The 25,164-nt window shown below is 36.8% G+C and overlaps 1 protein-coding gene, 1 long non-coding RNA gene and 2 pseudogenes across 4 annotated transcripts; 3 read left to right on the top strand and 1 right to left on the bottom strand.

The window, feature by feature from the left end:
- Window positions 1-4,977: 4,977 nt before the first annotated feature.
- Window positions 4,978-7,457, top strand: LOC148919062 (uncharacterized; annotated as a pseudogene).
- A 1,541-nt stretch (window positions 7,458-8,998) lies between these two features.
- Window positions 8,999-19,379, top strand: EMB2738 (GTP-binding family protein). Of its 3 annotated transcripts, none has more exons than XM_008228914.2 (12): window positions 8,999-9,461; window positions 9,853-9,920; window positions 10,572-10,655; window positions 10,811-11,104; window positions 12,198-12,337; window positions 13,646-13,733; window positions 14,058-14,240; window positions 15,177-15,338; window positions 16,839-17,032; window positions 17,882-18,032; window positions 18,405-18,570; window positions 19,007-19,379. In XM_008228914.2, the coding sequence occupies exons 1-12, from the start codon at window positions 9,071-9,073 to the stop codon at window positions 19,072-19,074; spliced, it is 1,989 nt and encodes a 662-aa protein (XP_008227136.2). In that variant the 5' UTR covers window positions 8,999-9,070; the 3' UTR covers window positions 19,075-19,379. The 3 variants fall into 3 exon arrangements, with proteins under 3 accessions (XP_008227136.2, XP_016648694.1, XP_088904284.1); XM_016793208.2 differs by having other exon boundaries at window positions 9,073-9,461; window positions 10,572-10,623; XM_089048158.1 differs by lacking the exon at window positions 9,853-9,920 and having other exon boundaries at window positions 9,240-9,461.
- A 313-nt stretch (window positions 19,380-19,692) lies between these two features.
- Window positions 19,693-20,763, bottom strand: LOC148919061 (uncharacterized). The gene is made up of 2 exons (XR_016125141.1): window positions 20,406-20,763; window positions 19,693-19,996 (listed from the first exon to the last, which is right to left on the bottom strand). It is a non-coding gene; the product is annotated as an uncharacterized LOC148919061 (long non-coding RNA).
- A 1,373-nt stretch (window positions 20,764-22,136) lies between these two features.
- On the top strand, window positions 22,137-24,529 carry LOC103326679 (receptor-like protein 2 pseudogene; annotated as a pseudogene).
- Window positions 24,530-25,164: the final 635 nt, after the last annotated feature.

The following is a 25,164-nucleotide window of genomic DNA, read 5'->3' as shown; positions in this document are numbered from 1 at the left end:
AAAAGGAAAGAGTCCCTTTTGTAGGAGAACAACAATTGACTTCTATCCTTGGGCTTGCCGACGTGGCAGCCCATTAGAGGCCCACCCAAGTGAGGTCAAACCATGCGTTAATAAGCCCTCCAATCCTCAGTCTAAGAGTAGCTTCTTTGGCTGGGGACTTCACAAGTCCATAGAAGGTTTTGGCCAAGCTGAACAGTTTGTCGGAGTTAGTGAGGCCAAGCCGAGCACATATATGAAGATATAATTTTCCTTATCCTGCTTTGACTATGGTGGTACAAGGTCGATAGGGTGTCGAGCTGAGCACACATATGGAGATAATAAAGCCGAGCCAAACACATAATAAGGCTTTGAAGATATAATAAGGCCGAGCTGAGCACATGACAATAAGACCGAGCCGAACACATAATAAGGCTATGAAGATATAATAAGGCCAAGCCAAGCCATCTCGGTCTCGATGTAGTTTGAGCAGTCCCGGTCTCGGTGTCATTCGAGCTGTCTTGTTCTCAATGTTGTTCGAGCTGTCTCGATCTCGATGTCATTTTGAACCTGTGATATTGATAGTGGAGAACCCATTTTATAGGCGAATATCTTTTGTTGGTGAGGTACCCCTTTGTGGACTTAGTTTTTTGGCGATGTGGTAGCACTATAGAGAATGTTTGTGCTTAGCCAAATGTTGGGGCAGTGCATATGGCATAATGTCATAAAAAATGAGTAGACTACTATGGAGTTCGTGAAAACATAATCACATAGGCACGTAATACCATTAAGCAGTGGCAAGTATAATTATATGAAGTACATAACATTGCAACTTAGGTGTCGAGCAGTACATGTATTGGTGGCACATGAATAATTCTAGCATGCATGGGAGAACTCTCTCCCAGAGCTGAGCACAAGAGTCCATATCTCACACTATGCTGGCAAGTAGTATAATAGGTAGGCTACCCGAAATGGTCTCAGCCTTATGTGATCCCATGTGAGTATTACCCCTTGGGATTATAATTAATAATAATTATTCCATTTAAGATTTTATCACATGGTGCATAATAATATTGATAATATGATATTAAATGTATAATATTTCGAACCTGTAGATATGAGATAAAGTTTTTATTATCGCTTTGGGTGGCCTCAAACAAAGCACATAGAACTGTGCATGTTTAGACAATGGGGATGCCGTTGCTGACTGGGTGTTTGTATTTGTAGATATGAGCCCTCGAGTCCAGCAGCGTTGCAAATTAAGTGGTCGTTGTAGACTACAGTGGCCTACTCATCTAGGAACGATGGGGTGATGCTCTGCCATTTTGTGTTGGGCAACGTGTTGTCTCTTAACATGGTGTTCGTTGATATGGTGCTAGTCGACTCAATGGTGGGACTTGGCCGGAATGAACAGAGGAGACCACAGGTGAATCTGGGTGGTCGGTGGAGCCGAGCCCACATGGTCACTACATTGGGTGGCTAGGGGCTGAGCCGAACCATTTCCACCTTTTTCTCATTTCACTTGCTACTCTTGCTTTCTATCGAAGTAGGGGGAAAGATTCTTGGTCTTTTTGAGAGAGAAGAGGGCATGGGTGCCTTGAGCAAATATTTGGCTAAGAGATGACCCAACCTAGCTACCATATTTTGCTGAGGTTAAGTGGGTGAGATCGACAACAGTAGTAAGGTTTGGTCGGTAGCGATAAGATCAAGTCGACAACAGTGACGAGGTCTGGTCGGCATCCATAGGACCTGGTTGGCGACTTTGCCAGTTCGAAAACTTCTTACTTTCTGTTGCTTGTTAATCTTTTTGGCTGATCTGGGCCATGAAATAGAGGAGATGCTCTGTCCTCTTGTCAACATTTTTGCTCCACTGACCCACGAGAGATCGATTATGAGAGAAGGTACATGGCCATGCAAGGTGGTAAGGGGGTGCATTTCTATCAACACATGTGTAATACTGAACCGAGCACATTGGAGTTGTGGCACCGAGCTGGTTTGAGCATACTAGAGGTGTGGTGCCAAGTTATTTCTTTTGTTAAGCACGTGAGAATTGATAAACACCATTTCTTTTGCCTGCTGCATTATTTTTTGCGTCAGGTCGGCCATGCAAGGTGGTGGGTTACCATGCAGAGTGGTCGGCGCTCATCCACGGTGGTCAGGTTTGCCATTCAAAGTGGCAAGCAACCATGTAAGGTGGTTATAATTTGGTTCATGTATCGACACATAATAACAATATAATATCATAAGATATTATGTTATGACAGCCCATCATAGATATAAAGTTGAGATATTATACCTAGATATTTATGTTTGCATATTATTTTATTGTAACATCACCAAATGAGAGAAGATATTTCTTATCTTCTTCAAATGGTCTCAGAACTAGCACAAAGGAGCATGAAATTGAGGAGGTGGAAGGCATATGGTACCGATCATGCTTAGACAAATGGATGAGGTGGTCGGTGGAAATTTGCAGGCGAACACCTAGCTTGGCTACCCCATGCTCTGAGGTTGTGAAATAGAAGATAGAAGGTAGATGAAGACACAATGGGTGTCTTGAAAAGTTTTGGCAGAGGAGACACCTGGGTGTCTTCATAGTTGCTTGGCTGGAGCAACAGGTTAGGTGTGTCGTGACAGAGAAGGGCATTCTTCATGTGTCACATGCCTTGTTTAGACCAAAGATGAGGGGCTACCTCCAATCGGAACGGATTTTCTAGTGGGCCTCTTGGTTGCTCAAAGTGTTTCACGGTCAGTAACAAAATGGTGAGTACGACATGGATCTTTGCCGTGTTTCCCACAGACGGCCCCAAATGTTATACCCGTAATTTTGGGATAGCCGCAGTATCACAATCATACAAGTAGAATGAAGAGATTAAGTGGTTCACCCATGAATTTGGGCTACATCCACTGGTTGTTGTATTTGTATATATGTGTATATATTACATTGGGATAGGCTTGAGAGCCTTTACAGATGGGAAAGGGGAGAAATCTGGAGGAAAGGAGAGAGAGTTGCCAAGTGCACTCTTCTCTTGGTTCAGTGTCTTTCTTTTTGGTCCCCTCTCAGCAAAAGGAGAGAGTCCCTTTTGTGGGAGAACAACAACCGACTTCTATCCTTGGGCCTGCCAATGTGGAAGCCCATTAGAGGCCCACTCAAGTGAGGTCAAACCATGCGTTAACATTATTCATTATGCTTAATAGTTAATATGCTTGTTTGAATGTTTAATCATCATTTAAACTTGTATGTTAGCTATCTTGGTTGGAATTAAGAGTAGACACCATATGCTTTAATTTCAATTGAACTATGAATAGGAAGAGTATGTATGGACATTCGACAACAAGGATTAGATACATGCTTGGTTGTTTAAAACGTTCTCCTATACTTAATGGATTTCTAATGCTTACTTTAGGTTTGACAACAATGATCTAATCAGGGAATTAGGAATACAAGGTTTAGACTAGACACCATGGCTAGATTATACATTAGAGAGAATCAATCTTTTTACTTGAATTAAACTTGTTAACTTGATCGCTTGAAACTTAGAATTGGATTGTTCCCTAGTATACACGCTTTGCAATAATCTTTAAACAATGATTCAATTTCTATTTTGTGCAGGGAATCAAATTGAATCAATCTATTATCAATCATTGCGATCGACCTCATACTTACACATGCTATACTACCCATGGTTCGTGCATTTGCGAGTATCACAAGTTAAGGATGCAGTTGAATCAATTTTGGTGCAGTTGAATTCGGACACAACAATATCCATTCAAATATTCCTAAAACCATTTCAATTGAAACATCATCTTCAAGGGTGGAAGAACTGTGATAAAGTGCTTCTATTGTGTAGTTTTTTTTTTTTCATCCTCTTCCTATTAGGAAATCTATTCATATTGTATAATATATTTTCCATATGTTTTGATTTCAATTAGTTTCCCAATCCCAACCTCTTCACCATAAAAAGCCACACCATCCTCATAACCAATATCTTTAGCCATAGCCCACAACTCTAACATGGACATATACTCAGACTTTGTGTAGTCAAACCAACTCATTGAATCACCCAAGTAAGACCATGCTCTCTCACCCGAGCCTTTTTTAACTAGCTTACCTCCATGACAGAAATTAAATATCACGAGGTCATTTGTTTTTTCATCTACCACATACCAACAGTGGCGGACTGTGCAGGCGCAAGGAGGTGCGCTGCACCTCCGATCGCGGAAATATCCATTACAGATATCTTTGGAGTTGCACCTCTGCTTCAAACCAGCGATGCACATAATGTGTTCGATGAAATGCGCAAACCAGTCTGGGCAGGTGTGCACTTCCTTTTTTCAACGAAGTCTAGCCAAAACAACGTCGCTTTTGGACCGTGCTTTAAAATGTGCAGTTTTTTTTTTTTTTTTTAAAACCCGGCCCAAACGACGTTGTTTTGGACCAGGGTTTTAAATAAATAAAAAAGAAAGAAAAACAGGAAACTGCTGCTCTGTATGATTGTATCACGTGGGCTTTTGTGGGCTTTTCAAAAGGGCTTCTATTTCCTTACTTAATTGGGTTTTAATTAGGAGTTTTCTTTATTCAATTGGGTTTTGGGAATTCCTTAATTAAGTAGAATTAGGAATTCCTTAATTAAATAGAATTGGGAATTCTTTTTATAAAAGACTAATAGCATCACCCAATTTAATCAAATTGTGTGTATGCCTCACAAGAATCTTGCGTTTTATTTTCCTTTTTGAGTACGCTAATCCAAAGTAAGTCGAATGCATTTTTTTTTCTTGAGCAAACACCAATTTTGTTTATTCTTTTTTTAATAATTTTTTTTCTTATTTAGCTCTCTCTATATTAGTAAAATCAGCAGCAAACTCGAGGAGTAAGAGGCTACGTGACACGTTATTCGAGGTATAATTAATTTTTATTTGTTTATTTAATTGATAATTTGATATTTATTTATTTATTTGATAAATTATAGTCAATTAGTCATAGTAAGAGATTGTACAGTTATGGAACGGTACTTTCAGAGAAAAAGTTTAAATCCTCCTTCAAATAATCCGTCTAGTTCCAACCCTCCTTCAAATAATTCAGCTAGTTCCAACCCTCCTTCAAATAATCCGGCTAGTTTAAATCATCCTTCAAATAATCCACCTACTTCACATCCTCCCTTGAATAATTTGAGTTGTCCAAAACGATCGGAGGTCACTGAGTTGGATGAAATATTGGCCAATCTTCTTGCAGACCCTAGACTTAGACCTCCAATGACTTATTATAATCCCAATTTTCGAGAACAAATCCGAAGAGCCTATCTGCAAAGAGGTCCTTGTCAGCCTAAAAGCCAAAATGACATGCCTCAAACACTTATGGGGGAGAGTAATCAATGTTTTCTTGTGAAATGGTTTGATTCATTTGTTTGGTTGGAGTATAGTAAAGAAAAAGATTCTCCATTTTGTCTTCATTGTTATCTTTTTAAATGCGACTTTGATAAACAAGGAAATGGTTGGAAGTGATGTCTTCACTGAGAAAGGGTTTAAAGATTTGAGGAAGGGACCCAAGAATTTTAGGGACCATGTTGGACAAGTTGGAAGTCTTCACAATAAAGCTACACAACATTGTATAGATTTAATGAATCAGAAGCAACACGTTGAAACCATTGTGATCAAGCAGACAGACCAAGCTTGTAGTAATTATCACATTCTATTAACTGCCGCACTTGATTGCACTAGATATTTATTGCGACAAGGTCTTCCTTTTCGTGGTCATGATGAAAGTAAAACATCTAGTAATAAGGGTAATTATGTGGAGCTTTTGCAATTTCTTGCCAATCATGATGAGAAAGTTCATGCGGTTGTGTTTGAGAACGCTCCAAGGAATCTCAAGTATATTGCTCCTAAAATTCAAAAAGAACTTGTCAGTTCTTGTGTCGCTGAAACCATTGATGCAATTATTAGTGATATGGGCAATGCATTCTTTTCCATATTGGTAGATGAATCACGTGATATTTCAATAAGAGAGAAATGGCGGTGGTGTTACGTTATGTGAACAAAAAAGGTAAGTAATTGAAAGGTTTGTGGGTGTCCAATATGTCTCTGATACTACTAGTAGCAAATTGAAAGAGGCAATTGAGCAGTTGATTTCTTCAACAAATTTGAGCATGTCCAGGCTACAAGGATAGAGGTATGATGGCTCTAGTAATATGAGAGGTGAGCTCAATGGTCTTAAAACACAAATTTTGAGAGAATATCCTCAAGCATATTATGTCCATTGTTTTGCACATCAACTACAACTAGCTCTTGTAGTCGTGGCAAAGGGAAATGAAAACATTGCTACTTTCTCCACAACGGCTAGTAGTGTTGTTAATATTATTGGAGCATCGTGTAAGCGTCATGATGCACTTAGAGAGCAACAACAAAAAGATATTATGAAAGCTCTTGAAATTGATGATCTTGAAACGGGGCGAGGGTTAAATCAAGAAACTACTCTCAAACGTCCTTGTGATACACGTTGGAACTCACATTATGATACTTTACTTAGTATTAATACTATGTTTCATCCCGTGGTGAAGGTGCTTGAATGGATTGTTGATGATGTCAACCAAGATAATTTAGGTGAAGCAAATAGGTTGTTGAAAGAAATACAAACTTTTGACTTTGTGTTTCACCTATATTTGATGAGATTTATATTGGGAATCACAAATGATTTGTCAAAGGCATTACAAAAGAAAGATCAAGATATTGTGAATGCGATGATGTTGGTCCAAAGATGTAAGCAAAAGCTACAATCCTTGAGGGATGATGACTTTGATGATTTGCTTCGCGAAGTATCAATATTTTGTGGCAACAATGATATTGATGTTCCTAACATGGATGATTTATTTGTACCACAAGGAAGATCAAGACGTAAAGCTCAGAAAATCACAAACCGCCATTATTATCGCGTGGACCTATTTCTTACTATCATTGATAAGCAACTAGTGGAATTGAATAATCGCTTCAATGAGGTAAATACTGAATTACTTCTTTGTATGACATGTTTGAGTCCGGCTTATAATTTTGCAGCTTTTGACAAACAAAAAATACTTAGTTTTGCTAAATTTTACCCTCAAGAATTTAATGACCGAGACCTCATGAAGCTTGAAGATCAACTTGGGCTTTATATTGTTGATATGCAGAGCAGCACAGAGTTTTCATCATTGAACGGAATTACTGATATGGCAGAAAAATTGGTGAATACATGAAGGAGTAGAATATACAACTATATGTATTTACTTCTTACATTGGCTTTAGTTTTACCCATTGCAACTGCTTCGGTTGAGAGAGCTTTTTCAGCTATGAATATTGTGAAAACACCATTGCGTAACAAAATGGGGAATCAATGGTTGAGTGATAGCTTGGTTGTTTACATTGAGAAAGATGTTTTTTCTTGTATTAGTAATGAAAATATAATGCGACGTTTTTATGATATGAAACCTCGTCGGCAACAATTGTAGGTTAATTGTAATGTTATTTTTTTAATTAATTATGAATAACATTATTTTTTAAATGATAAGGATGTTTAGTTGTCTTCCTTTTTTTTTTTTTTTTTGTGTTTTGTTTTTGTTTTTGTTTTGTTTTTGTTTTTTTGGTTGAGCTCTTAGCTTTTAAAAATTGCACCTCCATTGAAAAATTCCTGGGTTCGCCAGTGCATACCAAGCCTAAATATAGTGCCTTAACTACTTTAGTCAATAGAATAACGACAAAACTACACCCTAAATAAAGACATAAAACCATGCCTATTTACACAAACATGGCAAACAATAGAAGGACCAAAGAAAAAAGGAAAAAAAAGGACCAGTGACAACGAAAGGACCACAAAATAGTTAAAAGCAAAAACTATAGTAACACAATAACAAGCATTCAAAAGCACAATACAAAAATCTGACAAAGTAGTGAAGATATGGTCCACTTACACACGGGTTGAACAACTCCAACTTCTCTAAGCACAGTCATGGTCACACCAACTTAATCTGCAGCCTTAAAGTCCAACACTAACCAATATTCAATGATTCTTGCCCCTAATCTCAAACACAAAAACCCTACGCTAACTACCCCATTCAAAGATTCCCCGCTCTAATTTCAAGTATTTTAAACTATAGATGAGATTCCCAAATTAGCATGCTTTAATATTTTGCACTCGATCCCCAATTTTTTTTTTAATCCTAAGAGCACTTCCACCCATTTGCCATGGGCATGTGAATAGTGTTTGCCCTAGCAATTTTTTTTTATGCATTCCCATCTATTGCCTTGGCAACCCAAGGGCAATTACTATTTACATGAGATATGAAGAGATGAATTTGTATGAAGTTTTGGTGTGGGAAGTGAAGAATATTGCTAGGTATTTATAAAAATCATTTTAAACTTTTTTGTATTTTTCTTTATTTATTTATTTAAATATTTTGGTATTTAAATTGGCTGTTGACGTCAGCTTGCCCATGCAAGTCTTGCCTTTGGGCTCGCCTAAGCTTAGGTATGGCCCATTGTTGCCGGGCAGTTTTGCACCGTTATGATGGGTTTTGGGAGGCTAGAGGGCCTTTTGCCTGGGCAAGCACCTTCCGTTGCAAGTTTTCTAACTTGGCTGCACTACCCCATATAATCAATTTCGAGTTATAACCCTCAATCTGATGAGGGGTCCCACAAAATGCCACCTCATATCTTAACCTACACCTATCCATGTGGATGAAATTATTAAACTACCCATTCCACCTAAGCAAACTTAATGGCTCTCGTTATGAAATTGACGAATTAATGTAATGTAGGACACATAAAAAGTGAGCACGGGAAATAGTGATCCTTTTTAAATTTTCAAGAGGTAAAGTGAGATTTATGATAAATCACAAGGGTATATTAAAAATTAAATAGTAAAACTGACAAAATCGAAATTACAGGGACGAAAGTGAAAACATTGGTAAACTAGAGGACAAAAAATGATTTTATGCGTATAACTTTGGTCGAATAATTTTAGCAGTAGATTTGAAAATTATAATAAAAGCATAACCCCACCAAGCCAGGCGCGGAAGTGGATAAACTACCACCCAGAAAACTCAAAAAGCTTTTTACACAGACAATGGCAGCTCCAACGACAGAGCTCTTGTGCTACAGAGGAATCACGGCTTCTCCCACTCTCTCCAAAACACTTTCTCTTCTCTCTTCCCCATTTCAAATCCCCAAATCTCTATCTTCTCCAATCCCTCGCGCTCCGCCGCTTTCCCTCCACACTTGCCTTCCCTCTCTTCCTCGCGTCCTTTCCCGCCTCTCCACCAAAGATTTCAATATCTCCATAACAGATGACCAAGAAGAAGACGGAGAAGAAGAAGAGGAAGAAGAAGTGGGAGAGCTCGTGGATGAGTCTGACGGCGGAGACGATTTATTAACGGTCGACGCCGATGACCTCGAAGAAGACGCTCGATACGTGGTTCAAGAGTTCTCTTCCACCTTGTCCAGCCAGCTCAGAATCGGTACGTTTGTCTCTGCCTGTAATTTGTCCCTTAGACTATCGTTTTGATGCTTGGTATCGTATTCTTGGAAAGTGAATTGTAATTAAAGTTGGGTGAAATAGCCGATTTTGTTTGTATCTGACGAACCCTGTTCATAATTTCACCCAACTATTCTGAAAGCTGCTGACCTTTTCCAAAAAATTCAAAAAGAAATAAGGCTGCATTAACTTTTTCAACGTTTATTTTTCATTTTAAAGGATTTTCCTTCAGGTTTTCCACATTTGATAAAAATAATTTAACTTTAGTTTTGTTGCCCATTTTGTTTGGGCATTATTGACGACCAAGTTATCAATGTGTCCTTTGTCATTTGCTTGTGTATGATGACTACATATCCGTCATCTGATGCTTTCAGAAGATGAGAAGGATGACCAAGAAGAAGTTAGTCGAAAGCAGAGGAGGCAGAAAAGTACAGTTAAAAGTGTAAGTAATCGTCTTATCAGGGTCATTTTCATAGTTTTTATGAGAAAGTAGTGAGAGTTATGTCTGAGGATAATGAAGATCTTGAATTCATTTACATTCAGTTAAAGCATAATTGTGCTTTTTGAGTTCTTTAGAAAAATTAAAATCATTATAAGGGATGGTAAGAAAGAGATTACTGTTGGTTGAAACTTATAACAGATGCTTGGGGCGCCCATGATCTCCGTGCATGACCAAGACTAATGTAAATGAATTCAAGATCTTCATATTATAGTGGTTATCGTTTTCTTTACCACTTAGGACCTCAGGCCTTTGATCTTAGGAATTGATAAAAATGCTATGTTGTAGATTGCAAATCATAACTAGAATCATAAATTGGTGGCAATTCCTAAAAAATACTGCACTTGTTGTTCTTTGAAGTGTGCGGTCTTTGCATATTTCCTCAATTCTGTTTATCTTATAATTGTGGAGCATTTTTACTGTTTTTCTTTCCTTTTTTGTGGTTTTTGCCAAGTGTTTTGTTGATTTCTATAATGCAAACAGACTGTTCTTTCAAATAATGTAAGTTTGGGGCTCTTTTTTTTTTTTTTTTTTTGAGTGAAGGAAAAATAGAGAAGATTCATAGTCACTAAACCATTCAAATTTCATTTGCAGATCCCTGACCATCTTCTTCCAAGGGTAGCAATTGTTGGAAGACCGAATGTTGGTAAATCAGCATTATTTAATCGCCTTGTCTCGGTAATCTGGTCTTATGTTTTCTGTTTAGTTTCAATATGTTTTGATACTGAATATACAATTTCAAGCTTCCAAATGTAACTATATCAATGCTTTTAATTCGTAAGTTGACTTCTTCTTTGTTTCTTTGTATTTTTATTCATTTTTATGTATTGCAGGGGAACAATGCAATTGTAGTTGATGAACCTGGGGTTACTAGGGATCGCCTTTATGGTAGGTCCTTTTGGGGAGATCATGAATTTATGGTGGTGGATACTGGTGGTGTTCTTACAGTTTCTAAGTGCCAGGCTAGTGTCATGGAAGAGTTAGCTATTTCAACAACCATTGGTATGGATGGAATTCCACTTGCCTCCAGGGAGGCAGCTGTTGCCAGGATGCCTTCGATGATAGAGAAGCAAGCTACTGCAGCTGTTGAAGAATCATCTGTCATTATATTCCTTGTTGATGGCAAGGTATAGTTTTTGGTAAATACTTGTGGGACCACTGCAATGTGCCTCTTTTGCCTGCTTCGGGCTGGTATGTGTAAGGAAAATATGAGCTTCTAGCCTGCAATATGCTTATACATTATTGGTTTTCTGAAGATGCAAATGTTGCATAACATTAGTCATGCTGCGTCTATGTATTGTTTTGGTGGCCCAATAAAACATATTAAAGCAAAATTTCTTAGGCCCAAATTGATTTGGAAAGTTATTAAAAATTTAGTGTTAGCCCCAAAGTTATCTATACACTTTTGGAGAGGGTACTATTAAATAATAAGAACATATGAACTATATATACACACATATTTATATACTTGCAACGGGCCATATTAATGAATGAAAAATAATTACATAAATACCTTTGAAGTGATAACCGTAATCATATTCAAATATTAGGTAGTGATACTGATATTTTCAAAACTTTCAAAGTCGAAAAACATATGTTAAATATTAGAAATATTAAACAAAATTGTATCACTGAAATTGTACAATAGTATAAGTGTACACAATATTGAAACACATATAAGTTTATGATGGTAAGGTGGATGAACTGCATCTAATTTCAGATAGCATTAAATTTTTAGCTTTGTTTTGCGCATTTTTGTAAAAGCATTTTAGAAATATTTCTTTTAGGGCAGTTCACTTGATTGGTGGGACTTTTGAATTGAATGTGATGTGTTTTTGCTGAGTGGTTATCAATCTGGTTTGACAGATTCTTGTCCATGCTACTAGTACTTTTCTTCCAGATCTTTAAGAAAATAAAGTTTGTGTTTCTTCTAAAATAAAATGGAATACTACCAAGAAAAATAGAAGTTGTCAAAAACTGGTCATGAGGTGGAGTAGTATGATTCCATAATTTCCGAAAAGATTTGTTTCCAATTGATTTACAATAATAGCCATCTTACTGTGACACGAATTTTCAATTATGACAACCATGTGGATAAATGATATGAGTTCATAAAAGTGCATATTTGGAGGTTTTATATTAGCAAATACTTTGGTGAAAAAGGTGCCTGGGTTTAGAATTGTGAAGATAACTGTATATAGTATTGACAGTGATAAACAGGCAGGTCTAACTGCAGCAGATGAGGAAATTTCAGATTGGCTACGTAAGAACTACTCAGATAAGTACATCATTCTTGCAGTTAACAAGTGTGAATCTCCACGTAAGGGGATCATGCAAGCATCAGAGTTTTGGTCGTTAGGGTGAGATAAATTTGTCTGTTTTTACTAAATTTTTGACAAAAGGGTTCTGGTCTTAGATCAGTAGCATTAATTTTATTTTAAAAACTGATAAATAGCAATGCATCTCTGCTAGTCTAATGATCGACCAAGAAAAAAACGTGTTAGTCTAATGAACTTATGGGTTATACCCTGTTTTGTTCAATCCAGAATAAACAAGGTATTAGATAGTAAATTCTTCTTTCTATCTTAATCTACCTTCTTTGTGTGGGTTATATGTGTTGTGTTGTCCTTGGTGATGCATGGTAGCATTATCATAGGGGTATACACACTTTCTTTTTGTTGTGTTTAAATATGCTATTCATCCTTTAGCCTGGTAATAGTTCCAATTTAGCCCTGTTTTAATACCAACTTTGACAAGACAATAAAACAGAAAAATCAGGCATATAATATTCGAAGGAACAATTTTTTCAACATATGTCCCAGATTTCAAGCCTTTCTAGTCTATTTGTTATCTAATTAGGCTTGTAAACATGAACTGTTTTCAAAAAGGAAAAAGAAAGCCAATTCTAGGATAACTTCGTTTTTTAGTTCCGACATCTAAACTGATGCCTTATTAGCAACTTAGACAAGACACCAAAACAGACCAATTAAGCATATAATCAAAGCAACAATGTTATCGACAACTTTCATCATAAAAGATATAAGTTCAGAATTGTACCTGTGGATTTCTTATCAGAAAAAGAGTTATACCAGTGGATTTCTTATTTCCACCTAGCTTCGTCTTTTGTAATCTAATTATAGTGTCTCTCCTACCCCAGCTGAAGCCTCTTTTATTATTTGCTGCCCCTAAGAGTGTGCCCTCCTTATTAAGGATGTAGATTTTTATTTCCTTGAACAAAAAAAAAAAAAAAAAAAAAACTGTTATGTTTCACTCTTAAGAGAATGTTTCTGTTGTTAAATGACTGCATAGTGTCTTCTTGCTTTTATGAAGATATTCTTTTAAGAATTAGGTTGACTCTGGCATTTAAGATGGTTTAGAAATATAGGAAGTTTACTCCTCTGTATTATGTTTTTTGTTTGTGATTTGTTTGTTTTTAGCTTGGCATTAACAATACTTAGCTTAGCTTAAAATTGATTTCCGAAATCTGATACTTGGGGAGGATATAATGTCTGAGTTTTCGTTAAGGTTGGTTCTTTTCATTAGTGTTAATATTTACAATCCACAATGATGGTACACATAGGCACATTTTAAGTTTTGGATCTAGTGGATACATAAAAATGTAGTATCCTTATGTTAATGTACATAATGCTTTTTGGTTGGTTGACCAGGTTTTCACCACTTCCTATATCTGCTATATCTGGAACTGGAACTGGAGAGCTTCTTGATCTTGTGTGTTCAGGGCTGAAAAATATTGAGGTTTGTAGTCACAGAATTTTATTTAGGTTATATCAGTCTTCAAATTTAACTTCCTTTTGTTGAATACTGGAGTTTAATTGGCAATTGGCTTAACTTTGCCATCTGTTACTCACTTTTGAAGTAGCACTTTAGGGAAGAAAGCTGTTCATTTTGAGCTTGTTAGTGAACTTTCAGTTCAATATTAGAATCTCTCCATGCTTCTTAGTCCTTAGTATAAAAATCTGGTGCTTCTAGTAATTTCTTAAGCCCAACATAGCATGTTGTTGCCCTGTTCTATGAATTTTGTCGTTTCTTTATGACATATTTTTCTATGCTTATATATAGGACCCAGAAGATTTTGCTGAACAAGAAGATTATGTTCCTGCAATTGCGATTGTTGGCCGACCAAATGTTGGTAAAAGTAGCATTTTGAATGCATTGGTTGGGGAGGACAGGACAATTGTTAGCCCAGTCAGTGGAACTACCCGTGATGCAATTGATATTGAATTTATTGGACCAGATGGACAGGTTTGATTGGATTACAGTTATACATTCTATTCTATTATACCACATATTGCTGGCAGTTATTACACAAAATGTTCTACGCGAATCTACTGTGTTATTAGTATGAAATTGAAGAATCATAAAAAGCACTTCAGATCAGGTGCTTTTCACAATAGTATTCATCCACTCTTTAAATGGAGCTTTTATAAAAATTTCCTCTATGTAGAATTCTGCCTAGGAATACGAAGAGAATTTCTAGTGAAATTAATGATTATTAAAAGTTTGATGGTAAACTTGTATCTTGAGACAAAACCATCATGTCTAGCCTAAGAAGTTCATTTACCTCTAGCAATTCTTACTTTCCACTATTCATCTTTTACCAAAATTGAAATTCAAGTGCTGATTTTATCGACTGAATCTTGGAATTGGGCTTAGAAAAGAACTGTGCCACTTGCAAATTGTTCAAGATCAAATTGCTCAAGTTTGATTGTTTATTTTCTTCTCTCTGTTTGTGTGTGCTTCTATCCTGGCTTTTTATTCTGTTTGTTATAGACACGTGGAGATTTTCTATTAGTGTAGGTAGAAAGGTGGGCTAGGGTCTGACTCTTTGTTAATATACTTGACTTATGAAATATTCAAATCCTATTTGCCTGGCTATTGCTCTTCTCCTCTTAACTTCCTTTCCCTTATCTTTCTCTTCTTCTATCTCTTTCTCCTTCTCCTATTGGTTCTGCATCATCAAGCCTGGGAAGTTTCCTTGAGGCAAATCCTGAGGCTGTTTAGGCAAGTTCAAGTATAAGCCCAGCTCGAACAAGCAATAGTTTGGTTCAGGTCTACTCATATGCCGTATGTCTTAGATGGGATCCTATAGCTATTGCTAGCTTATGATATTAGTGGACAACTGTTAGATCAGTAATCCTTTATAATTCTACTTTTTTTTTTTTTTTTTTGGTTTTGCAGAAGTTCCGGCTCATTGATACTGCAGGAATCAGAAGAAGAGCAGTCGTTGCTTCATCAGGTAGCATGACAGAGGCTTTATCGGTAAATCGAGCATTTCGTGCCATTCGTCGTTCTGATGTTGTGGCTCTTGTAATTGAGGCCCTGGCTTGTATCACAGAACAGGTAACATTCTTTTTGAGTTATCCTTTCTATAAAGATCTGAAGAACATGCCCACAGTTTTCTGCCTTCATGTGCGCAGGGTAAACTAGGTTGGATTTTTTTAAGGGTGCTGATTTTCCCACTCCCCTTTTGTCCACTTACACTCCCTTTTGTTTTTTATTACTTTTTACTATAACAAAAAAGGGAGTGTAAGTGGACAAAAGAGGAGTGGGAAAATCAGCTCCCTTTTTAAAAGCTTGAATATAATGAATAGTTCTGATTCCTATTAAAGAGTCTTTCTCTTATCCAGGTGTCCGGATTGTTTAGTATTCGGATCCCAATGATTCTTCAGTATGTCCCTGCATCATATATGCTGCCAAATCAAGCCACTACACTGCTATATAAAAACATCCAGTCGGTGCTGTGGAAGTATGCATCTTGAAATCATTTTTTATAATGAAACATAGGTGCAAACATTGGGGTCCACATGCTAAACAATCCGGACGTCCATTTAAGAGAAAAACTCTCTTATTGGATAGGACATATATATAAGTATATAAATGTACGTCTCTATATGTATTACATGTATTTTTATATAAACACAAAATAGTATCACATATAAGCTAAACAGAAAATGTTATCACAAGCAAAAAGAAAAAATAATTACAATATGAGTTAATGCGTAGAAACTTCTTAAAATAAGTCATGATATAACTTTATGGGTGTTTTGGTTGTATGTTAATTATTTATCTTTTCCTCCATATTCTAGATTTCTTAACTTTCGTTGTTTCTTTTAATAATATTTAAAACACAATATAGTGTAAACGGCCTAACATTCCTCTCCATACCCTAACAGGTCCTTGCAGACTTGAAAGTCAGTCTCATTCATGCCAAATATGAACAGAAATAGAGTGTCTATTGTACGTTTGGAAGTTATGGTTTTCTTGAAATGCTTAACAAGCAAAATTGAGTGTTTTGTGTGTCTTGTTGGCATCTGTTAGTTTTCCAGTTTTATCTTTCAAGTTTTAAAATAAGTTTCAATGAACAAAATTTTGCGATAATGTCTTTCCCTGAATGTGAGCCATTTTTTTAGTTTCAAATTATGTACCCTTAAACAAGGAGAAATCTCTTTTTGAAATGAAAAATAATTAAGACACAAGGATCAGTGGTCAGATAGTTTTCGGGCTATTCAATTTGGATATACTTCACTGAAAAGATAGCAAAAAAAGTTGTCATGTTTTAGAAAACTTTCAACTATATATATATTTGGTCCAGTTCTTATGAAAGCTCTTTGATGCTAAAGATATTCATATTTCTAGTATTTAGTTTATAGTTTATTATCTAATAACTCATAGAAGAATGAGTAATAGGGAAAACTTAGCGTTTTTTTTTCTTCCAAGACATTTTTTTAAGCTTTGATCGTATAATATGCATCTCGAAATTTCTTCAAGCAATGGCATCTTGGAATTTTGATTAATGAGATGTTTTCTTTTCCACATGTATATTTCTTGTATATCTCTTAGGATTGCAAGATTGCTGAAAGGATAGAAAGAGAAGGTAAAGGGTGCCTGATAGTTGTAAACAAATGGGATACCATACCGAATAAAAACCAGCAGACTGCAACATACTATGAGCAGGATGTTAGGGAAAAGCTTCGTGTTCTTGGTTGGGCACCTATTGTATATTCAACTGCAATAGCTGGTCAAAGTGTTGACAAGTATGTTTTCTGTTAACATCATCTCTTTTATAGCTTAACAACTGCAGTCTTTACCTAACTTCATGTACGTGAAGAAACCCTTATTCTCTATTCACACCACAAGATAAATGATAGGAGCACCTTAACTGGAAGAAGTTTTCAATTTGTTGTCAATATGATGGATGTGATAGGTTATATTTGAAGTTAGTTTGACGTTGCTCCATCTTCTAATAGATGTTTGTTAAGCTTTAGATTCTTGTTAAGATAGGTCAGCCTAAATTATGTATGATATCATAGTTGTATATATAACCTATACTTGTCCCTACAGAAAGAAGTTGCATGATGTAAAACGCAGATGGTGGTAGTTTTCTGTTGAAGGGTATAAAGTCTCACAATTGGAAAATTGACTAAGTAAAATACAACATATAATGAATGGTTCCACTACTAATAGCACCGAGGCCTTTTCTGATATACCCCAACACCTACTAGGCTTTATAGGTGGTTAAGTTGGGGACAATATCGGTATTGCCAGTAATGGGCCGCTGCTGACCCGTCTTTCTGAAATTTAACAGGATTATTCCCAATGGACTTTAGGCTTAAACCAGTTTGTAATTTCGGTTTTCAGTTTATGAGTTATATACATTCTTATATACAGTGTCCCGTATCAGTAAAACACTATACAGGTTACAAATGGAGTTTCACAAGAATCCTATGCATAATTTTAATGGTTTGAAGTTTCCAGGAATTTAAGGTCTTAGTATTGTATGCTATTCTTGATAGAAAACCTCTGTATATGCCAAGAATTTGTTTTCATATTGCAGATATGTTGGCCGTGGGCTACATTAATGGTATTATTGTCTTTGGTTTTAGGATTATCATTGCTGCCAGCACAGTTGAGAAAGAAAGATCAAGAAGGCTTAGTACTTCTGTAGTAAATCAAGTTGTACAGGAGGCACTAGCTTTTAAATCACCACCAAGGACACGAGGTGGCAAAAGAGGGCGCATTTATTACTGCACTCAGGTTCTTGTTTTATGCAGGATGCATTTTATGTTTTTTGGTGATTAATATATCTCTTGCATTCTTGTTGATCATACTCCTGGCAAGCGACACCCTCGCAAACTTTGGATGCTAGTGTCAACGAAATTTTGATATTTTTTGTTGTTATGAACAGAAAGCATGATCTGTTAAGACCTGGAAAAGCACAGTTTTCTACTGCTATTAGGTTTTAGATGATTCAGTGCTAAAAATTGACTCTATTAACTTTATTCCTTGCGTGCCTATCCTGAGGACAGTATCTGTTCTTTCAAACTTGCATGTGATTGACTACAAACCAGTATTTGTTTTTTTTTATGAACATGACAATTATGTGCATTACTTTGTATTCATTTGCAGGCAGCTATTAGGCCACCAACATTTGTGTTCTTTGTCAATGATGCAAAACTTTTCCCAGAGACGTACCGCCGTTATATGGAGAAGCAACTGCGTTCAGATGCTGGGTTTCTGGGAACTCCAATTCGGCTTCTTTGGTCTAACAGGAGGAAAACAGAGAAAGAGGAAGGTCAGTTCTGATCTTGTCTGTTTAATGGATGCATGTATCAATATATCTTTTTGGGAGATGGAAAGTGATAAATGTTTGTGAGTTCATGTGGTCTATCTATAATCATGTGTACGGTTTTTGTTGACTTAATGACTTGTTTTCTCTTTTTGTGGATTTTTTGTTGTTGAGTTTTTTGTGAATTGCAGAAATTAACCCGTACTATGTGCTTGTTTCTGTTTTGTACAAATATGCAAATGAAATAACTTTCTGCCCACATGATACGCAGATGCGTATAAGAACTTTTTTGTATCAACTTTCCTGTCCCCCTTTTTAGATCCCTCTTGAACCCTTGATTATGTCCTCTTTCCTCCATGAATTTTCCATGTTCTTGTGATTTTTGAATGCCCAAGAAGACAAATAATCACTTTAAACGGCTGTAAATCATATATGTTCACAGGCAGAGCTGCAACGAGGACACAAGCAAATCTTGTGCCACGTGACAGAAAATTGGAGTTAGCTACATGAAGCATGTGAAATATAGTGTCATCTCAGAACTGGAAAGGAGTCTGTTCTGGAACAGCTTTATGCACCGCTGAAACTATTTATCAGAGGCTGATGTAAAATTTTCTCCAGTTTTATTAATTCTATCAACCCATGCGGCAAAGGCCTGTCATTGAATGTATATCCCCCAACTGTGATGGCTTAGAACTTGCAAGTTAAGCCTTTGAATTTACTTTTTTTGTTTGTTGGGTTTATGGGCCTTTTAATATACTTTGGATTCAATGTAAATAACTACTATGATATGAAGATCCAGCAGATTTTCTTGATAATTGGCACATGCCTGTTTTGTGTTAATGAATTAGATCTGCACTTGCATCTTGGGTTGGCCAGTAGGCCGTTTCTAATTTGTAAATATATGATGCCTGCAAGCTATTATATTATAAAGAACATCGCATTTCCTTGAGACTGAAAAATCAAATGAGGTCAAGTGCAATAAAAGTAGTTTGATTTGGGTGATGGATTACGTAAAGCCCAAGTTATCTTTGATTCATCGAACTATTAGATTTTTTTATAAGTGTTATACTGGCACGCTTGCATACAAGATAATCTCTTGGCCAATTTCTGAGGCTGCTGAGATTGGAGTAAATAAAGTTGGTACTAATATATGTATTTTTTATATATACATTAAGGCTTATTCACGCGTTTGCCTGCAGATAGGTAGAGTGGTGGTATCGCTGAAAAGGCAAGGCGTTGCAGTAAAGGCTACGTAGAATAAGAAAGATGAACTTGTGAAAAGATTGATGGAGAATTCTAAAATATATGAAGATACAATTCGAATAAACTCTTGAAACCGAGTAACGTGATATATTGTGGAGCGCCACCAAAACGGAGATCCACAATGAAAAAGCTTGCATCCATGAAATCTAAGTCCTTTTTCCAATGATCCCTGCTCAAAGTAACAAAACCAGACAATGGATTAGTATAAAACCACGCGAATGTCTATAAATTGTAAACTTTGAGAAATACAATGACAAATTTGGCTAAATTTTTTTCTTAGAGTGACCAAATTAAATTTTCGTACAAAACCCAGTAACCAAAAAGTATTTAATCCTAAAAAAAATATAAAGATGAGCAATTGTGTTTAGTTATAACACCATGTGACACGTTACCAATTCATTTAAATTATAACATGTGGTGACTCATAAGCTACATATTCTAAATTTGTGTGAATCGATAACGTCACGTCGGGATGCCATGTTCAGTTCCAATACTTTTGAAAACCCAAGCAATCAAATTCCATTGATCTAAAGTCTAAATTGTGGGTGAAATATGTTTCTTAAGTGGGGGAAAATTACCGCCTTTAGAGGTGTCCCCTTGTGCGTCTCCTCCATTGAGGGCCCGACCTTGGTGACGATAAGGGATGCCCACTAAATGGAAAGAACTAAGGGAAGCCCAATTTATAGGATGAGAAGACGTATTGGGGGAGAAGGACATGGGGGTTCTGCATTCAGTTTGGTTGCATGCATGAATATTTGTAGAAATAATGGAAGAGAACAAGAGGATGAAAAGGAAGCCATGAGGCAATGGGTGAGCAGACTGCAGTAGCATGTTAATTTCTTCTTGAATGTGCCTGGTTTTTGATAGATTTAGATTGTCTGCAGGTTTGTGTTTATATGTTGGAGCAAATCAGAGTGTTAGGACTTAGGAGCAATTAAAGCCAATGACAAAGAATTCGTATTTCTTTTTTTAATTTTAGCTTGAAATGAAACTTCAAAACGTCGCTTACAAACTGATAAAGTGGGAAACAACCACAGCCACATATTCTGAATTCTTCAAACCGATCAATACATCGAAGAGAGATTTTACCACAAAAGAAAACCGAAGCGAAGACCTCATTAATTGGGTGTACAAAGTCTATAACATACTTCAATGGCAGACTATAGAACTAGTAATGGTGCAGCGACTTGTGACTTTGTAAGCCTTGGCTTTTACATGTCATGATCATGTGCGTATTGCAGGCTACAACTTTTATATATGGAAATTTTTGTTTCTTGTAGGATCGGAAATGTCCTTTGTTGACAACAGCCCGAAATTTAACAGTTACTATCATTTCTTCCATATTGAAAATAGAATGTTGGCATATATATCAAGTTATATGTATTGCTTTCCTCCTACGCATGAAGCTGTGGAGTTACAATATGAGAACGGGGACATTACCATCTTAGCAGTTGCCCATTCCATGTGGGGTGAAAGGGCAATGTGCTTGTAAATAATGACTATCTTACGAATTACAACTTTTCAACACAAGAGAATTAAAAAAATCAAACGTTCCAAGTAGTTTGAACTATTAACCAAAAACGAAAAGTTCAACCAAACGCAGCATTGGCTCGTAGTCTTTGAATGTTTTGCATTTCAAACCTAAAAATTAATGCATCTAATTGACAGTCAACTATCTCAACAAGAAGTTCGCTGATTATGAGAGAAAAGACCTGTATCGTCTAATCCTATATCTGAAATATTTTCCATGACCATAATTATATTCAGGAAAATATGTGCTCAGCTTGACAATCGACATCTTTCGAGTCAATTAGACTTTAAAATAAGAGTTCCGGTCATCCCATGCAGCTCTTGAGAGCCATACAAGAGTTTTCCTAGCCGTCAAAGAGAGACTTCCGATACAGACTACAAGTTTTCCTAGCCGTCATAGGGAGACTTCAAATACAGACCTCATTGGCTCTCGAGAGCTGCATGGGAGGACCAGAACTCTTATTTTAAAGTCTAATTGACTCCAAATACCGTCGATTGTCAAGCTAAGCACATATTTTCCTGAATATAATTACAGTGTAGTGTTTTTTTTTTTTTTTTTTTTTTTTTTTTGGGCAATTACCATTTTCTCAGTTAGTTAGGAGATGTTCTGAGTCGTTCTATATATTGATGTATCGTTTTTAGGCCAGAAGAAAAAGAAAGACATTATGCTTTTTAGTTGCATTGCTTCAAACTCTTATAAATTTTCCCCATTATAAATACAAACCTGTGAAATCTAAATACACATAATATAAGCAAATACATCACAGAAACATGCAAGTAGAGAATATCCCTTACCACCAAATGGCTCGTGGCCTCCTTTTCTTCCTCTTATTGTCCTCCATTATGTCCACAAATTATGCATGCAATGAAACTCAACGTAGCTCTCTTCTTGTCCTTAGCTCTCACACTGTCTTCTCCTTCTTTGAACTGGACTTCCATTGATTGTTGCCATTGGGAGGGCATCACCTGTGATCACAACGGTTGGGTCACAGATTTGGACTTGCCCTCCAGATCAGGGCTCAATCTCAAAGGAGGTATTTTTCCCTCACTCGAAAATCTCACGCATCTCTCTCTTTTGAACCTCTCTCACAATTCACTCTACGGTTCGCTTGAACCCCGTTTCTTCTTGTCCTTAAATTGTCTTGAGATCCTTGATTTGAGCTATAACCGTCTGTTTGGAGAGCTACCACTTTTCATTCCACCCAGCACTCGCATGGTGGACTTGTCCAACAATAACTTCCATGGTGCGATTCCATCGTCATTTTTCCGACGAGCTAGGAATTTGACTAGTTTCAATGTCAGGAACAACACCTTCTCAGGTTCTATCCCATCCTCTATATGTCTTCATTCTTCTCCCCTGATTAGGCTGTTGGATTTTTCCATCAATAAATTCAGCAGCAATATTTCTGGTGGACTAGGGAAGTGTTTGAAACTACAGGTTTTTCGTGCTGGTTACAATAGGCTCTCTGGACCACTTCCAGAAGATATCTATAATGCTACCACACTTGAAGAAATCTCGTTACCTAGCAATGCGCTTCATGGAGACATTAGTGATGAAATTGTCAACCTCACCAACCTCACAATCCTTGAACTACATGTTAATCAATTCAGTGGCATGCTCCCGATGAATATGGGCAAGCTCTCCAAATTGAAACTCATTCTTCTTCATTTCAACAATCTAACTGGTTCTCTGCCCCCGTCTTGGCTGAATTGCACAAACCTTAGGGAATTGAACCTCGGATTCAACCATTTTGTAGGAAAGCTCTCCATGCTTGATTTCTCGAAACTTAGTCGCCTTACTAAACTTGACTTTATGAGTAATCAATTCACTGGTGCCTTCCCAATTAGCCTTTACTCATGCAAGTCCCTGACAGCACTTCGGCTGAGCTTAAATGACTTAGACGGACAAATACAGCCTGAGATTCTTTCACTGAAATCTTTGTCCTTCCTCTCACTTTCTGCGAGCAGATTGTCCAATATCACAAGGGTACTTAATATACTGATGGGCTGCAAAAGTCTGAAGGTTCTCATCCTTTCAAACAATTTTATAGGTGAAGAAATGCCAAATGGTGATGGCATCGTTGGTGTTGATGGATTCCAAAATCTTCGTATTTTGTCTTTCCGTGGTTGTCAGCTCACTGGTCACTTACCTGTATGGTTATCCAAAATAACAAAGCTAGAGGTCTTGGATTTGTCCTCTAATAGATTCACAGGCTCAGTTCCAACATGGTTGGGGAATTTTCCATGCCTCTTTCACATAAACTTGGGCAACAACCGAATTTCAGGTGAGCTTCCAAAGCAACTTTGCAAATTTCCAATGTTGGTGTCTGAACAAACTGCAGCTCAAGTAGATCATAATTATCTCCAATTGCCTTTCTTCGTCAAACCAGCAAGTGGTGCAGACTTTTTGCAGTACAGTTCCCTTTCTTTCTTTCCACCAGCTATACACCTACACAAAAATAGCATCAGTGGGATTATACCAACTGAGATCAGCCAATTGGTCCTTCTTCGTACATTAAATCTTGACGACAACAATTTCTCTGGAAACATTCCCGACAAAATATCCAACCTGAAAAAGTTGGAGACATTGGATCTTTCAATGAACCACTTGTCTGGAGAAATCCCACCATCATTGACGAGCCTTAATTTCTTGTCCTTTTTGAATGTCTCGTATAATAATCTCGAAGGGCCAATACCAAAAAGCACTCAGCTCCAAGGCTTTGACGTCTCTGCATTTGAGGGGAATCCGAAACTTTGTGGTGCCCCTCTTCGGAATGAGTGTCCTCTAATGCACCGTAATAGCCAAGATATGGAGAATGAGCCCCAACTTTTGTGGGTTCATACTTCGGTTGTGATTGGCTTCATCGTAGGACTTGGTGGATTTTGTGGTCCTTTAATGCTAAAAAAGACATGGAGAGATGCATATTTCCAATTCCTAAACAATGTACAAGATAGGCTCTGTGCGATGAGAAAAGTGCGTGCATGATAGGCTCTATGATCATAAGGATGCAGAGAAAGTTTAGAAACTTGTTTAAGTATTTTTATGTAGGTTCAGCTATTAATTGTTGGGGATGATTTCTTCTTGCCCTAAAATGTGGCTATTATTGAATTTATTAAAGGCTTAAAAGTCAAAATAGTCCCTGTGTTTTACCCATTAAGCCAATTTAGTCCCTATGTTTTTAAATTGGCTAATTTAGTCCCTATATTTACATATGTTAGTCAATATGTAGGACAATCTGTCAAATAAACATATGCATTGCACGTGGGTGGGCATAAAGGTATTTTAAAACAAAGCAAAACCCTCGCGACTCTATTCCTTGGAGACAATGACAATTGTCGTGGCATGTGTTCATGAGAATTGGGGTATCAAATTCAATCAGTTCCCTTGAATATCAATCAATTCACATGAGCCAGCAAAAAGATGGCAAGAAGACGAATCAAATCTGATAGAGGCTCAATCAACCCGGGTGAGTATTCTCGAGTTTGAATCCTATGCTTGTTTTCCTTTAGTGTTTCATTTTAGTGACTCGTTGGTACACATGTCTTGCTTATTAACTATTTTTTCGCTTTATTTACTTTCTTTACTGATGCAATGCTCGACGATGATAATTTCTATGATGATGCAGTTGATACACTAGAGACTTTCATCGGATGTGGTAAGTACAAAAAAAACACTTGGGTGGCAGATATACAAGTTAAGGATATGAACATGGAAGAAAACAATATAATTTAGATGCGTTACATTCAGCATCAAACTCTGATGAAGAAGGAAAGACTCGTAGATACAAAGAGTTTAATATTGATACT

This window comes from Prunus mume, linkage group LG3 (genome assembly GCF_029339155.1).
Source record: "Prunus mume cultivar Tortuosa linkage group LG3, ASM2933915v1, whole genome shotgun sequence".
Taxonomy (NCBI): domain Eukaryota; kingdom Viridiplantae; phylum Streptophyta; class Magnoliopsida; order Rosales; family Rosaceae; genus Prunus; species Prunus mume.
Note: the sequence above shows the minus strand (reverse complement) of the source record. Positions and strands in the feature narration are given on the sequence as shown.

Bases quoted from the DNA above. Each gene is read 5' to 3' on its own strand.
- EMB2738 (XM_008228914.2), top strand. From the start codon at position 9,071: ATGGCAGCTCCAACGACAGAGCTCTTGTGCTACAGAGGAATCACGGCT. The intron at 14,241-15,176 runs GTTTGATTGGAT...TTGGTTTTGCAG, and splicing joins TTATTGGACCAGATGGACAG to AAGTTCCGGCTCATTGATAC. The intron at 18,033-18,404 runs GTTCTTGTTTTA...ATTCATTTGCAG, and splicing joins GCATTTATTACTGCACTCAG to GCAGCTATTAGGCCACCAAC.